The sequence below is a fragment of the Notamacropus eugenii genome, chromosome 4 (assembly GCF_028372415.1).
Source record: "Notamacropus eugenii isolate mMacEug1 chromosome 4, mMacEug1.pri_v2, whole genome shotgun sequence".
Lineage (NCBI taxonomy): Eukaryota > Metazoa > Chordata > Mammalia > Diprotodontia > Macropodidae > Notamacropus > Notamacropus eugenii.
Genome location: NC_092875.1, coordinates 4,312,527 through 4,325,819, shown reverse-complemented (window position 1 = coordinate 4,325,819; position 13,293 = coordinate 4,312,527). Strand labels below are relative to the sequence as shown.

Here is a 13,293-nt window from a genome sequence, read left to right as displayed (position 1 = left end):
TTTCCATGAGCTGAGACAAGGAGTAGGAGCAGAGAGCTGCCTGCTTGTGAATCCAGGCAAGAGACAGAAGTGATCAGCCCATGGAGGAGGAGCCCTGGGGTTTGGAAGTCAGCCCTGAGTCAAGGTGAGAGAGCGCTTTACTTGGACACAGTGTATTGATTGATTAAAAAGATGATTTTTACAGTGACCTGTAGTGGAAGATGTGGTGTTTTCTGTTACCCCTTAAGGATGCACCCTGCTAGGGAAGAACCTAGCTTGTGACCCCCTGAGTGTGGGGATGCTATGATATATGCTATGAGCCACATGACATACTGATCATTGTGAGATACATACATATACATGTATACACACACACACACACACACATATATACATATGTGTGTATTGGGCGATATATTTTGTTTAAGGACGCTGCTATGAATGTTCTGCTTTACATTATTGAACAATGTTTAGTTTACTGCTGAACAGAGAGTTCATTATACTGTGCAATTAGACCCTTAAAACTATTCACAGAAGCAGTTCTCAGGTGTACTGCCATGTTTGGGCTGGGTGAGGTAGGGTCTACTAGGAGATCATGGGAAATAGATAAGTTGAGGAACTGAGTTCTTTGAGGGAGTATCAGTATGTCTTTTATGTTCCCTAGTACGAAGGCAGGAGTTGGGGAGGAGAGAAAGATTATGGGCTAGGCACTGACTCATTGAGGAAAGAAGAAAAGTGTCCTAGGAGTTGGAGTAACAGGCACCAGAATCTTGGTTGAGTGTCAGATGTGGATTAAATGAATTTCAAAGGAAGAAGGTTATTGGTTGATTGAGGTAGAAGAGTCTCACAGTGGCAGTGGGGGGCAAGGAGTATCCCAACACTCCCATGTTGATGAGTGAGTCCAGGGAATGAGTGAAAGTGCAAACAGTGCTGGAAAGGGGAGCCAGGGAAGAGGTGTCTTTATTTTTTTTTAACTGTTTTATTGATACCCTTTATTTTTACATCACAGTTATTTCTAGGTCTATACCACTGTCCCGCCCTCTCCCCTGTCAAACCTTTCTTTGTAACAAAAAAAAAACCTCATTAAACAAGACTACCTGATAATGACTCTATCTGACATTCCCTTTTGATATATCTCCCCCATACTTCTGTCAAAGGGAGACAACTATGTTCCCTTAACTGTTTTCTAGCACCATTTCTTTTTGGCTTTCTCAGTCTCTCAGAGCTCAGGTTCCTTCTTGTTATTTTTCTCCTCTCTATGTAGGAAGAATTAAATTTATATGTTAGTTGACTTTTGTTTCCAGTTTTGTTGTTGTTGCTGTTGTTGTAGTTGTGGTTATCTCAGAGAGTCCTGCTGAACCTCTGATTTCATCTTTGAACTTCTTGGGTTATATGTCTAGTGGAGGGATTTGTTCGGTCGAAAAGTATGAAGAAATGTCATAAATTTACATAATTCCAAATGGATAGTTAAAATGGATGGATTGATTCACAGTTCTACCAACAGTGTATGAGTATTCCTTTCTTCCCACAACTCCTCCAGCACTATCCTGATTTTTGTTTTTGTCAATTTTCAGGGTGAGAGGTGAAAACACAGAATTTTTAAAATTTGTATTTCTCTTATTATTATTGATTTGGAGCAAGTTTCCAAATGGCAATTAATGTAATTTATAATTTGCAATTATCTCAAAACTCTTCATATCTTGTGACCACTTGTCTGAGGAATGGCTCTTGAAAAATGAAAAAAATTCATTTTTTGTATCCTTGATTGTCAAGATAGTGTTGGGAGCACAACTGGTAGTTCATAAATTCTTCCTGTTGATTCAATTCAGCAAATGTTGAAGGAAATAATTCTGATATTAAGCTATATAGAGAGGAAAACTATCAGGACTAAATAGTAACCTTTGAAACTAGGTGTGAAAGGACTATTATCCTTGCTGAAACTGGACATTGAATCTTATTTCAAGACTATTCTCTTCCCTTCATTAAGGAAACTGGTGGAGTTTGATAGTCTTGTCTATGGAGTCTCATATGAAGTCCCCCTGCTTATGTGTGCTTGGATTCTCTAAGTTTACCTATACAGAGCAAAATGAGTGTAAGAAACCAGAGACTGTAGTCAATAGCTCCTACAATTCAACCATCTTTATCCTTTCCATGCTTATAGCACTGGGCAGGGCAGCTAAGTGGTGCAGTGGATAGAGCACCAGTGCAGATCAGGAGGACCTGAGTTCAAATCTCATCTCAGACACTTGACACTAACTGTATGACCTTGGGCAAGTCACTTAACCCCAGTTTCCTCATCCTGGGTTCTCTCCAGTCATCCTGATGAATATCTGGTCACTGGGTTCAGATGGCTTTGGAGGAGAAGTGAGGCTGGTGACCTGCACAGCCCTCCCTCACTCAAAACAAAGTCAAGTGCAAATCATGTCATCATTTCTTTGATGGCATGGTCTTCTTCGGCAACAAAGGACGAACACACACAGCACTGGGCAACCTTACAGCAGAAATCTACATTAGAGCACTGTGCCATGAATGCTGAGTCTGACAGCAAAGAAGGAATGGAAGGAACTGATGATCAGTTGTGTGTTTCTGCTAAGCAAATTATGTAGAAGGACGTAGACAGGAGGGTGAGGCTGATGGGACCATAGATTACAGATGAAAGCTGTTTCATGGTGGAGATGGGAGGCACCTGTCCAGTCTGCCCTAGTACCACTTGTTCTCTGGAAACCCTGAAAAGCGGAGGAGGTGTTCTGAGGAAGGACTCGGGTGTTAGTGACCATGAGAAGATGGAGGGAGTGGAGAAGAATAGATTTAAGGTGAAAACAAGTTTGGCAGCACCCTAAACAAGGCTTTGAGTGAGGGCAATGGAAGGGTTGGATTGCTTTAGAGTACGTCTATGTCAGATCACGTAGTCTCCCTGAGGGTTGGAAACTATCTTACTTTCCGCTGGCTAACCTTTCCTGTCTCCTTCCTTTCTTCCCACTAACTACTCTCCTCTCCTCATCCTTTATTTTCCTCTACAACACTCCCCTGCCCCTCCGCCTAGCACTTTCTTCTCCTCTCCTCTGCTTAGGACTCGGAGGGTCATTTGCTTCCCTGCATTAGGACTCTACCCCTCTGTATTTGATGCATTCCCGGCCTTAGGGGCCATGGGGTTTTACTTCTGGCATTTTTCTTTTTAATTCTCTTCCACCCCATGGCCACTGATACAGATACCATATCTCATATTCAGAAACCTCTTCCATTTTTAAAAAGGAACATTTCCGTGTGTTCTGCTAGATGACGCGTAGCTAATGCTGTGGCTAGAGCCCTAGACCGGGAGGCAGAAGGACCTGAGTTCCACTTGGACGCAGGCGCTAGGTGTGCCACCCGGGCGAGTGGCTTGGCTTTCCCTAGCCTCAGTTTCCCCGTTTCTAAGGGGACAACAATGGCACCGGCCTCCAGGGCTGCTGTGACAACGTTGAGGATGCTCTGGGTCCTGTCCTCTTCAAGGGGACGCTGAGCCTTGGACAAGTCAGTCGCCCTGCTCCTCACCGGACGCAGCCCTGGATCCTGAGGCTTTTCATTCTTGCGCACTCAGTTTGTTGGCCGCTCCCTCCCCCCCCACACAGACAAGGTGCCAGGCAGGGCACGAGGTGACCAGGAAACAGTGAACAAAACAAACAGACACGCTGGAGCTCAGTGACATTAATACGTGGCTGTCTGGGGCAACGTGCACCCTCCGGGGTGATTCCAGGCCGTCCGGTGCCCTCCATTCCATCTGAGATGGGTGCCATTGCCCTAAAGATCTGCCCAGGCAAACGGCCATGTATGTGCGTGCTGTGCCCATGGGTGTGTGTGTAATACACTGCCCTCTGTTCTCAGGGCCACCACCAGGGGGCACCCGTACTGCACGTGCTGGACACGTGGGCGGCCTTCCGGCTCCGCCCCTTCTGAGGGAACACACACAGTATGGGCAGGGCCAGCCCCTAATGAGCTGCTGGGCATGCGCAGTGTTGTAAAGTTCTCTCCAGCCGTTCTCATGGAAACGGCAAGACGCGAGGTGGAGGCAGACAGGCGGAGCCTCGGCTCTCTGTGACGTCACTTCCGCTTCCGCTCTATCCCCTCCTGTGGCGCTGCTCTTCTTTTCCCAGGCCCTTTCGGTCCGTGCCCTTCTCAGCTCCGCTCCTTTAGCCGCTGCCGGGGCTCCGAGCCCTGCGTCCGTCCTGGGGTGAGTGGCACCCGGAGGACGGGTGGGCAGAGAGGGCGGAGCGCCCGGCGCATGTGCGACCCGCCCCTTGCGCGAGCACAGGCTCCAATTGGTCAGGCCTGGCGGGGGCGCGGCCTTGGAGCCAATTAGTGGTGTGGGCCCAGGCCAGGAGGGCGGAACCTGCTGCTGGGGCGTGGGGGAGGGGAAGGGAGTCTGTAGGCCGCTACCTCCTCCAGGAAGCCCCCCCAGGGGCGCTCTCGCCTGGCTGCTCTGCCTGCCCCGTCCCCCCCCCCCCGCCCAGGCTGCTCTGCCTGCCCCGTTCTCCCCCCCAGGCTGCTCTGCCTGCCCCGTTCTCCCCCCAGCCCCCCCAGGCTGGTCTGCCTGCCCCATTCCCCCCCCCCAGGCTGGTCTGCCTGCCCCGTTCCCCCCCCCCAGGCTGCTCTGCCTGCCCAGTTCTCCCCCCCAGGCTGCTCTGCCTGCCCCGTTCTCCCCCCAGCCCCCCCAGGCTGCTCTGCCTGCCCCATTCCCCCCCACAGGCTGGTCTGCCTGCCCCGTTCCCCCCCCCCAGGCTGCTCTGCCTGCCCCGTTCTCCCCCCCAGGCTGCTCTGCCTGCCCCGTTCTCCCCCCAGCCCCCCCAGGCTGCTCTGCCTGCCCCATTCCCCCCCACAGGCTGGTCTGCCTGCCCCGTTCCCCCCCCCCAGGCTGGTCTGCCTGCCCCGTTCTCCCCCCCAGGCTGCTCTGCCTGCCCCGTTCTCCCCCCCAGGCTGCTCTGCCTGCCCCGTTCTCCCCCCAGCCCCCCCAGGCTGGTCTGCCTGCCCCATTCCCCCCCCCCAGGCTGGTCTGCCTGCCCCGTTCCCCCCCCCCAGGCTGCTCTGCCTGCCCAGTTCTCCCCCCCAGGCTGGTCTGCCTGCCCCGTTCCCCCCCACCCCCCCCCAGGCTGGTCCGCCTGCCCCGTTCTCCCCCATCCCCCCCAGGCTGCTCTGCCTGCCCCGTTCTCCCCCCCCCAGGCTGGTCCGCCTGCCCCGTTCTCCCCCATCCCCCCCAGGCTGCTCTGCCTGCCCCGTTCTCCCCCCCCCAGGCTGGTCCGCCTGCCCCGTTCTCCCCCCCCCAGGCTGGTCGGCCTGCCCGCCGCGGAGCAGAGGCTTCGGAACGATGCCCACCTGGGCTGGGGGCGCTGCCAGCCCTGCCCTTCTCGCCCTTTGTCTCCCCAGATCCCCCCGCCCCGGAGCCGGACCTGGAGGAGCCGGAGATGGGTCCCGCGCAGCCGGCATCGCAGGCCCCCCAGGTGAGGGGCAGCCAGCGTCCAGCGGGGGAAACTGAGGCCCGGACGGGGAAGAGACGGTGGTCAGGGAGGTCGCGGTGCTTGTTACGGTTGTTGGGTCCTTTCGGGCGCCTCTGACGCCCCTAACTCCCGTGGTCTCTTCCTGGCAGAGTGACGGGGTGGTTCGCCATTTCCTCCTCCGGCCCATTTTACAGCTGAGGAAACTGAGGCAAACAGCTGGGAAGTGTCTGAGGCTGGGTCTGAACCTAGGTCCTCCTTGTCTCCAGGAGCACTGTGGCTCCCCCTGGCCAGCCCGTATTTACTTTAGTAGAAGTTAAAACTGACATTTTAAAATATGAGTTTATTTAAAATAACAAGAAACCCATGACACGTGAACGTAAACAATATACTTTTGAGAACAAATCTGCTGAGAAGTGGCGTTGTCTTACTTTTTTTTTTTTAAATAACTCAGTTTATGGTCTATCTTAGTGGAGAATAGTTGGGTTCTGCACCTGCTTTTGCGTTCTTCTTGTCGTCCCATGTTGTTCTGGGTGCAGTACATGAAGAAAATCCAGGCACACTGGAATGTGGAGTTGGAAAACATGCAAATAACATCTTGGTTTATTATGGAAATAGTTCTGACCTCCTAGATTCCCTGCACAACCACACTGGGAGGAAAACTGGGTGATGGAGCTCTTGGGACAGTGATTCCAAATCTGGTACAAAACAGATCCACGAGGTGTGAGACCATGGAGTAGGAGGGATGGTCTCTACCGCAGCTTTGTGTCTGCTTTCAGGACTTAGTGACATTCAAGGATGTGACCGTGGACTTCACTTGGGAGGAATGGGGGCACCTGGACGCTTTTCAGAAGGAGCTGTACAAGGATGTGACTCTTGAGAACTATAGAAACTTGGTGTGCCTGGGTAAGAGGGCTCCCTACAGTTTTTCCAACAGTCTCAGGGCAGATATCTGAAGATACTGGATTTCTGTGCTCTTACTGGGATGGGTCTAATGAATAATTTTATTTCTAAGTCTAAATTCGTTCTGAGAATCATGCCCACTGTTCCCAGAAACTAAAGGGATTAGTACCACGTTCTCAGTTGGCTCTGACTACCACTTTCCTGTTTTCAATGAGCAGGGCTTGCCATGTTCAAACCAGATGTGATCTTCCATTTGGAGAAAGGGGACGCACCTTGGATGCCAGAGGGAGAAGGCCCAAGGTGCAGGTGTGCAGGTGAGTGAGGCTTGGCCGGTGAAAGCCCAGCCAGCCATCAAGGGGAAAGAGGCACTTCAGATAGTCTTTATTGGGGGCTTTCTTCCAAACTCCCCAGGGCTGGAGTTGTCTAGCATGAACCTTTTTTCACCTCCCCAGACTCTGAGTCATCCCTCTTTACTTTCTGTCTCATTGATAGTCACCTTCTCCTCCCTCTGCGACATCTCCCTTGACTATTCATTTCTGTTCCGTCTCTCTCGTTTTTCAATGTCTGTTTTGTCTTCAGAAAAATAATAACAGACATGTCCTGTTTGCTTTACATTGTGGGGAGCAAACATTCCCTGGGATGGGAGTTTAGAAATGTAGATATTTCTAGATATTACTTCTAGATATAACTTCTAGATATTACAGTACATTGGGAAACTTGTTAAGTCCTTCTGAGTCTCAGTTCAGCCAACCTAGTAATTGGCTTGTCTGCCTCTCCCATTCTTGTGTGACCATGGGGAATTTCTCTTACCAGCGACAAAGGACCATATACACCTAAGGGAGTATTCTGACGGATTCTTCTCTTTGAAGTTTGATCCTGTTTTTAGGGACACAGCAGACAGGCCTGGGTGTGTAGTATAAAATACAGGAGCTACACACACACATGCAGACATACAACACATGCCAGAGAAATACAAGGTGAGATGTGGGATGAGACTGCAGAGAGATGCTGACTGGAAGGTGGTAGGGCTCTGAAAATGGGTATGAGCTTAGCCTGATCCAAGTGGGCATTGGGCATGAGAATATTGAACCGCTTCCTCTTAGAGAGACTTTTATGTTTTCTGATGAATGATGCTGGTACTTGGGCTTCTTTTCAGTTTTTCTTTTGCATATAGCTTAGTTGTGGAGCTTAGCTTAACTTCATCTTATTCCAATATCTTCTTTTAATACTGTCAAACAGTTATTATTCTAATACATTTGTATTGATATAGATGTGTGTGTGTGTGTGTGTGTGTGTGTATATATATACACCTGTGGTAGAGCATTCCGAGTTCGTATTGGTCTGATCAACCACAGTCGGACACACTGAAATGTCACTTTATCTTGGTGATGTCATTTTAGTCCTCTTCGAAGATGAAGGACAACAACCATATACATATAGCTCTAGCTATAGGTGTAACTATATAAAATTTTTTAAGGACCATATGGGAGTCATAAGAGTAGGAAATTCATTCACAGCCCTCCAGGATTTTACCTGCCCAATAAAAATGAAAAGGCTTAAAAACTGCCAATAATAATGAACATCCCTATCTTCTGTTCCAATGAGTGGTCAAAAGAGTAAGCCCTTGAAAAATTAACAGAAAGGGACAGTCAGGGAGATCCTGCATTAAGCTGCATAGTCAGAAGGTAATCAAGGAAGATTTCACAGTCATTTGATGGATGAATTGGGGGGGAAACATATTAGCAAATGAGGGAAGATCCTATGGCAAGATTCCACGTGTGAGATAATGAGGTTCTAGGTGGTTGTCCCAGACTAGGGCTCCCATTCTTGGTTCACTGTCTGCTATTTTCCCTTCCTGCCATTCCTTTCCCTTAGTATATTCCTTTGGTACCTTGTTACTTGCCTCCTCCTTAGACTGGTTTTCCTTGCTCTTTCTGTTGAATCTTCCTCCTTTCTATTTTTACACCAATCTGAAAAGCCATATGTCAATGCCTGGGAAGGTTTTCTTTTTTTATTCAAATGGCTACTGTTTGTACTAAAGTCTGGTTTTATTTTTCATTGCAGTGCTCTTTCTTTCATTACAACATGAAAGAATAATGTAATTCTTAATCTGTACCTTTTAATAATATGTTAGCTCTCTAATTATGTCTGTCATAAATGACAGACACTTGCAACAGGGCCCTTCCAGAGGACTAGAGAGAGAACAGCTCAGAGACCCTGGTGGAGACAGGACCAGGGCCAGTGTGGAAAAGACTCGGGGGTAATCAGAACCATGGCCTTCCAGTGATTGCTTCTTACACCATAGCAGTTCATCTAGGATAAATAAGGAGACAGAATCATAGAATTTGTGTAAAATGAAGAGCAATTCAGTCCAACCTCTGACCCAATGCAGCAATCCTCTTTCTACTGTTCCTATTGGATGATCATGCAGCCTTTGATGAAATATTTCCATATACAGAGAGTTTATTCCATTGGGTCTTACTTCTGCTACTCTATTATTAGTTATGAGACCTTGAGGAAGTCATTAATCACCCCAGATCTTTGTTTATTTATTTAGAAATTTTAAGAATGACATATATCTCACTGGGTTGTGGTCATTATAAAAAAACTTATTTTTGTTTTACAAATTATAAATTATTTGTTCTACCCTTTAAAGTTTCACCATTATTTTTGAGGGGTGGGGTAGGGAAGAGAGGGTACAATACATGAGAAATAAGACTAAGAGTATTGCATTGGGCAGAATAGATATTTCTTTTTTCCTTTCCAGACTTGGAGACTAGACCTGAAACTCCAAAGTTGGGCATTTCCATGGGTGTGTCATCTCAAGAAATACTCCCAAGGGATAGTGCCTATGTCACCACGTTGGGAGAAGCCAAGCTAGAGAGGCAGCAAAGTCTTGAGGAGAAACATTCTCAGCAAGTAAAACTCACCCAAAGGAATTCTTTGAATACAGTAAGAGGCCATGAATGTAATGAACGTGGCAGAAACTTTAGCCTAGGGACAGTCCCTTCTCTACAGCTGGGAGAACAAATGGCAAAGAGTCACCATAAATGTGACAAACATGGAAAGAGCTTCAGACTTGATGCAGACCTAAGCAAATGTAGCAGAAACTGCTCAAAGAGGATATTTTCTAAGTACAGTGAATATGAAAAGTCCTTCAGTTGTAATTCAGATCTTATTGAATATCATCGAATTTGTAGTGAAGAGAAACTTCGGGAATATAATGAATGTGGGAATACCATATGCCACAGTTCATCCATTATTTCATATCAGAGAATTCATCCTGGAAAGAAACTTGGTAAATCTAATAAATGGGGAAAGGCCTTTCCCCAGAACATAAAACTTTTTGAGCTTCAGAAAACTCATACTAGAAAAGAAATATATAAATGTAATGAATGTGGGAAGGCCTTTGGCCAGAGTGCTCATCTTGCTCGACATGAGAGAAGTCATTCAGGAGAGAAACCTTATGGATGTACTGAATGTTGGAAGGCCTTTAGCCGGAGATCACATCTTATTGAGCATCAGAGAACACATACTGGAGAGAAACCTTATGAGTGTCATGAATGTGGGAAGGCCTTCATCCGAGGCACACATCTTACTTTACATCAGAGAACACATAATGGACAGAAACCTTATGAGTGTCATGAATGTGGGAAGGCCTTCCCTCAGAGCATACAACTTCTTGGACATCAGAGAATTCATACTGGAGAGAAACCTTATGAATGTAATTACTGTGGGAAAACTTTTAGACATAGCTCATCCCTTAATTCCCATCATAGGATTCATACTGGAGAGAAACCTTATGAATGTAATGAATGTGGGAAAGCTTTTAAACACAGCTCATCCCTTACTTACCATCACAGAATTCATTCTGGTGAAAAACCATATATATGTAATGAATGTAGTAAGGCCTTCCCCCAGAGCATCCAACTGACTGAACATCAGAGAATTCATACAGGAGAGAAACCTTATGAATGTTGTGAATGTGGGAAGACTTTTAGCCGGAGAACACAGCTTACTCGACACCAGAGAACTCATACTGGAGCTAAACCTTACGAATGCAATCAATGTGGTAAGGCCTTTTGTCAGAAGGCACAGCTTAGTAAGCATCAACGAATTCATAGTCAAGAGAAACCTTATGAATGCAATGAATGTGGAAAGACTTTTAGATATACCTCTTCCCTTACATCTCATCACAGGATTCATACTGGTGAGAAACCTTATCAGTGTAATGAATGTGGCATGAGCTTTGGGTGGAACGCACAGCTTAGTAAACACCAACGAATACATACTGGAGAAAAATCTGTGTTCTCTACCTAATGTTCTCAGCTTCCACCACAAATAAGCCAGGGCTCTTTTTTTTTTTTTTTTTTTTTTTATGCTCACTGATATTTTAGAGATAAAATATTGGAATAGTAAAGGACCTTAGAGATCATCTCGTCCAACCTTTCATTATGCAGATGAAAAAACTGAGGCTCAGAAACCAAGTTACAACCAAGGGCACATAGAAAAGTGGTGTTAGACCCAGGACTAATACCTAAGTCCTGATTCACAGCAGAGGTGTTTTTTGTTTTTTTTTTTAACTTTTGGGAGGTATTCAGTCCTTTTACCAATCATTAATGTCCCAGTATAACGACTGTCTTATCTGATTTATTCCTTTGCCCTAGTAACTTTTGGCCTTCCAACTCACTGCCGTGACTATGCACTTCTAGGTGGGAATAATAATAATTATCCTTTAGATTTGAATTAAGATTGACAAAATGTTTTACACTGAGAGGTAGATCCTATTATGATCCCCATTTTACAGATGAGGAAGCTGAAGCAGACATGGGTTAATTGACTTGCCCAGGGTCACACAGCTATGGAGGCTGGATTTAAGTGTCTCTTTTACTGTCCAGAGTTATTCAAAGCATAGTCCTTAAGTAGCCCAACATCCTTTTATCTTTTCATCAGGCTTTCCATCAAGATAGCTATCCAACTATTCACCTGACACATAGCTTTTAAGGTTGACAAAGTGCCTTTACATACCTTGTCTCACTTGATCCCCACAACAGTCCTCTGAAAATACATGCTGAAGTGATGTGACTTGTCCTTGATCACACAGCTGGGAAGTGTTGGATGTAGGTTCCAGCCCTGGCCTCTCCTTTCTCTAGTCTTGGGCTGTTTCTACTACAAAAGAGACCTCTTGGTAGTAAATCATTGCAATTTTAGATTTGGTCATCTTATAATCTCCTCAAAAATGTCACCTCACAGGTGCCTTCTAGGATGGCTTGCAAAGCACTTGACTAAGGTTTACAACCCTTGGAGGTATATCCTGTTATTTTTGTCTGAGGCTGAGAGACATTAAATGATTCCTTTACCCCTTTGGTCAGATTAGATCTCAGATCTTGACTATTAATGGCAGTGCTCTCTGAATACTAGCACAATAACAGGAGTAAATTTTAAATCATTAAAACCTTGAGACCTAATCTTATGAGCTGATCTGAAAAATATCTTAGAATGATCTTAGGACATATTCTGGGACAAAACATAGTAAACTGGAAGAGGTCAAGGTAACCAAGTAATCTGCCCCCCAAGTCCCAGCAGTTTTCTTTCTAAGTTTTAACACCCTTATATAGCATCTGAACAGCAGCCAGCTTTGACCTGAGTTATCTAGCCACTGAACAATGCCTAGATGACTGTCGGGTTTGTACTGGAGTACTGTAAATTGAAGATGCCTCTGTTTAACAAGAAACTTGTATGAGATACCTGTTTGGAGAATAAAACCTGCATATTTTGTTGCAGGGTATCTTGATGAATTGCTTGTTGATTGCTCACAAGGAGTTGAAAATGTCTGGTATATATTTTATCTGGAAAATTTCTGTTATCAATGCAACCTTAAGTAAAGTTACTTTTACCTAAGTTTGTGTATATACTCTCATTAATCAGCCCAAGCACTTGTGGGTGCACCCAGAACATGTCCTAGTTCCCCAGACTTCAACACTACAGAGTTTTGCAACACACTGTTAGATGGACTGGTAAGATCTTATGACCCAAACCGAGTAGGAAGTCTTAAAGGAACCCCACAGCAACGATCTTTCAAGTGGATTTTGCTATTTATTCCTCTCAGCAGTTGGCCATTTTTACTTTTTTCTAATTTAAAATGAAATATGGCCCATTAAATATTTAAAAGTTATCAAACATTTTTGTCACATTCTTTTCAGGAGTTCCATTCATAACAACATCCAGGAAAAAAGGGGAAGTTAGCTTTCTAATGACATTTCTGATGCAACGGTTTTTAATTTCACAAAATGAGAAAAAAAATTGAAATATATAAGAATATAAGCAATTCTACATATCTCAAACTTATTACCAATAAAATGATCATAGGAAATCATTTATCTCATAGCCCTGGCATTTTTCATACTAGTCACATCTGTTGTTTATATAGAGCTTACCTCATGCCAGATTTTTTCTTGGTGTGTGAAGCTTAATTCAGGGAATTTCAGAGCCATGCCTTCTGTGGAACTTTAAAATGTTTAGTTTTTTTATTTTTCAGTTGTAATTTGAATTTTTTGAAAAGTATCAGAAAATTTGGTAACTTCCAATGCCAATAAAAATCTTTTAAATTGGCAGAGCATTTTGTCCAGTTGAATTCCTTTGACGACTGAATATTACAGCTCTTCTCCTCTCTACCAGTCGGGCAGTGTGTTAAGCACTTCTAAATCGTGTGATTCGTCATACAACCCTGGGAGACAGGTGCAAATATTTCATTTCACTGTTATCAAGACCACCTTATATTTTAGTTTTAGGAAAAAAATTTCAGCCAAGTCAGTTCAATGTAATTATAATTTATAATTAATATATACATATATGACTGTAATATATTACTATCTATAATTACTATATATTACTGTATATGTGCTATATCTATTATAATTACTATATAATAAGTATATATAAATAT

General features: G+C 45.1%; 1 protein-coding gene across 2 annotated transcripts; it reads left to right on the top strand.

Annotated features, from left to right (window-relative positions):
- Window positions 1-3,813: 3,813 nt before the first annotated feature.
- Window positions 3,814-12,961, top strand: LOC140498851 (uncharacterized). 2 transcript variants are annotated; one of them, XM_072599641.1, is made up of 5 exons: window positions 3,814-4,186; window positions 5,377-5,450; window positions 6,224-6,350; window positions 6,566-6,661; window positions 9,115-12,961. In XM_072599641.1, the coding sequence occupies exons 2-5, from the start codon at window positions 5,415-5,417 to the stop codon at window positions 10,665-10,667; spliced, it is 1,812 nt and encodes a 603-aa protein (XP_072455742.1). In that variant the 5' UTR covers window positions 3,814-4,186; window positions 5,377-5,414; the 3' UTR covers window positions 10,668-12,961. The 2 variants fall into 2 exon arrangements, with proteins under 2 accessions (XP_072455742.1, XP_072455741.1); XM_072599640.1 differs by lacking the exon at window positions 3,814-4,186 and having other exon boundaries at window positions 5,321-5,450.
- Window positions 12,962-13,293: the final 332 nt, after the last annotated feature.